Genomic DNA, 3,222 nt, shown 5'->3' on the forward strand with positions numbered 1-3,222 from the left:
GACCAAGTGCAGCGAAGGGACACTTGATGGGCTGAGGTTCCCACCCCTTCACAGTGTTGATTGCTATTAGCATGATAATGAACTCTTAATGGTATCCATTAGCTGGGACTTAAATGACTCACTTAGAACAAAGTACCTGGCATTGAAGCCTCCCAGCCCCAGCCCCTATTCCTCCATTGATGTGCGGGGAGCTCCTCCCGCCACGCGTTAATTTCTGTTGGCTAAGGAGGGTGGACTCTGCGGCGTTTCCAGAACCCGAGGTTTGGAGCCCTCCCTGGCTGCACTTGGCTGGGTTTGCAGTCAGATACACAGATTTCACCTGGGAGAACCTCTTTTTCTCCGTCGACTCTCCTAGTAAACTCCCACCCCTGACTTACCCTGGAGGAGGGGTGACCGCGACCTGATGGGATTGGGTATTCTTAATGACCAGGCAAATGCCTTAAGTAAACAAACAAGAAATGTCTTAATTATACACCCCAAGTAAATACGGGTTTCTTACATTAGAGGATGTATTTATATAATTATTTGTTAAATTGTAAAAAAAAAAAAAAGTGTAAAATATGTATATATCCAAAGATATACAGTGTGTACATGATTTTGTAAAAAGTTTAGAGGCTTACCCCTGTAAGAACAGATATAAGTATTATATTTTGTCAATAAAATGACTTTTGATAAATGATTTAACCATGGCCCTCTCCCCCGCCTCTTCTGAGCTGTCACCTTTAAAATGCTTGCTAAGGACGCATGGGGAAAATGGACGTTTTCTGGCTTGTCATTCTGTACACTGACCTTAGGCATGAAGAAAATTACTTGTTAAACTCTAGTTCTTAAGTTGTTAGCCAAGTAAATATCATTGTTGAACTGAAATCAAAATTGAGTTTTTGCACCTTCCCCAAAGACGGTGTTTTTCATGGGAGCTCTTTTCTGATCCAATAACAACTCTCACCTTAGTGGATGTAAATGGAACTTCTGCAAGGCAGTAATTCCCCTTAGGCCTTGTTATTTATCCTGTATGGTATCACTAAAGGTTTCAAAACCCTGCATTCATTTCTGGAGTCCGTGATTTTGAAAGCACCTGGTGTTCCAGGGAGGGAACGCTTTGCTGAGGTGTAGAGGTTAATGTTTTAAACCATAGCTCACCCTTTACAGTAGAAGTCACTTGACAATCTGGTAGGGGAGCAGGCGCTCTACAATGGATTAAACTAACGGGTTAACATCTTAATAACCTTCAGTGCTTGTGTATACCAAATGTGCTGCTTTTCCTAGAGAAAAAGCTATTGTTCCTCTGTCAAGACTAAGCTAATTTATTTGAGCAGAAGGCTGTTGAATTAGCAGAAGAATGCTTCGGCAATTGTTGAACTTTTTACCTGTCTGCCCAGTGGCTCAGCACATCATTCCTTTAAGAGGAGCTAAATGAATAGGGTTAATCTGTAGGGAACTTGGTCTTTTGAGTTTGAAAAACTTTGATCTTTTCTCCTCTGCAAATGTGCTGTATAGTCTGAAGTTTCTTTCCCTGCTGCCTATCTCCTCTTAGTGCAGACCAATTGGCCACCGCGGAGCCTTAAAGTTCTTCCATTAAAGGGATGTGGGACTTTTACTTTAAAAAGGAGAGAGAGCGCGAGAGAGGAAGACTTGTAACAGTTAGTGAAGACCGGAGGCACAAGTGCTCAGCCTTTTAAACAGCTTTTCCCGGCATTGTTAGCCAGCCTGCAGGCAGCTAGGCATGGGTTGAAGCTTTATAGAAAAGGGCTCTGAATGCCCCACAGGTGGTCTGTGCACATAATCCCCCAATTTAAAGCGTTTTCCTTTGCTAGACAATTGCATTACAAAACTCCCTTCTTTTTCGCTCCTAATTGAACCAATGAACTATTATAAACTACAAGTTTTTCTTAAAAAAAAAAAATCGCCAGTGCCTAAATTCTATTAACTAAATTCTAGCAAGTTTTACAAACTGAACCTTTTAAGGCACCGGAAGTAAAGGCTGCTTCAGCAGACGTTTCTATTTTGCGGATATTTTTATTCCTTATGCTTGTTATTTTCTGATAGATTAGCAATAATTTAAAAGTAATTGGTAAGATTCTGTGTTAGTACTGAAAAGATAGCCCCAGGTCCCTTATTAAGCTGTCAATCAAGATAAGAAATGGGCAGCTACCCTGTTAATGATGGGGCATCAATCATTGTGGGATGGGAGGGACTTTATTCTGCACATCCTGCTAAAATGTTTGTTCTTACTTTACCCAATAGGAATCTTCAGTGGTTAAAAAAATTTTTAATAGGGTGGACACTACTTTCTTGGCTGATTTTTCTCATGTAAGAGGCTTCGCAGAAGATCTCCATGGTAGCAACATTTTGCAGATCCTTTTCAGAGTCAGTCTCGGTGTTAAGTTAGATATGCAATTAGAACCCCTGCTTTAGCTATCATGCCAATCTTATTTTTTAAAGCCAGAGACACTGTAAAAGTGTGTTCACCTCTCCAGTAGTTTTACTCATTAAAGAATTACTATTTTGTAACTTAGGTACCAATCAGTGGCCTACATCTAACCCAGTTATAAAGTAGAATTTTGAGGGCAGGTCCCAAAGTCTTTACCACATTTGTAGGATGGAGATAAAGCTACAGGACACAAGTTAGCATGTTGGCTTTCTAATGTAGCAGGATTTTGATTATTGACAATTTTCAACTGTATAGCAGTGAGAAAATGTCCAACATTGAAGCTTTTTACCTTGTTCTTCAATATAGCATTATAAAATGCTATATTTCATAACTCAAGATCTATATGTGTTCAATCTAAGTGAGCTTATTTGACAGCCAAAACCCCAATTTAAATTCTGAGGACAGTGCTCAATAAAAAAAGACCTGTACCTATAATCACTAGAGACTAATTTTAGAGAATGGTATTGAGACATAAGTGCCGGTTCTTTGCCTTTAAAGCTAAAACCTGAGTTGCATATTTGCCAATACCCAGATCGTATCTACTAAGGGAACAAAACCCCAAAATTGATTTTAGGGTGGAAGAAAGAAAGAAGAGTATCTGGCCAGTTGCATTAGACAAATGAACACCCCTGTGTGCTACACAGGTGTGTCTTTAATTACATAAAACAAGTGTTAGTTTTTGAAAATCTTGTCAAATTGGGAGAGGGGTTGATGTGTTTGCTGTGTGGCTAGAAGATCAAGGTCGAGTCTAACATGATTAAAACATTACTAAAGCCAAAGCTCGTTAAAAT

The 3,222-nt window shown here is 39.7% G+C and overlaps 1 protein-coding gene across 1 annotated transcript in view; it reads left to right on the forward strand.

Moving 5' to 3' along the window:
• FZD8 (frizzled class receptor 8) overlaps positions 1–1,113 on the forward strand; it is a 3,822-nt gene extending 2,709 nt beyond the window's left edge. Inside the window, exon 4 of the mRNA XM_011956198.1 lies at positions 994–1,113. Within this exon, the coding sequence (XP_011811588.1) occupies positions 994–1,113 (120 nt within the window). The remainder of the gene's footprint in view (positions 1–993) is intronic.
• The last annotated feature ends 2,109 nt before the right edge of the window (positions 1,114–3,222 follow it).

This window comes from Colobus angolensis, unplaced genomic scaffold, assembly GCF_000951035.1.
Source record: "Colobus angolensis palliatus isolate OR3802 unplaced genomic scaffold, Cang.pa_1.0 Scaffold41, whole genome shotgun sequence".
NCBI classification, from domain to species: Eukaryota; Metazoa; Chordata; class Mammalia; order Primates; family Cercopithecidae; genus Colobus; species Colobus angolensis.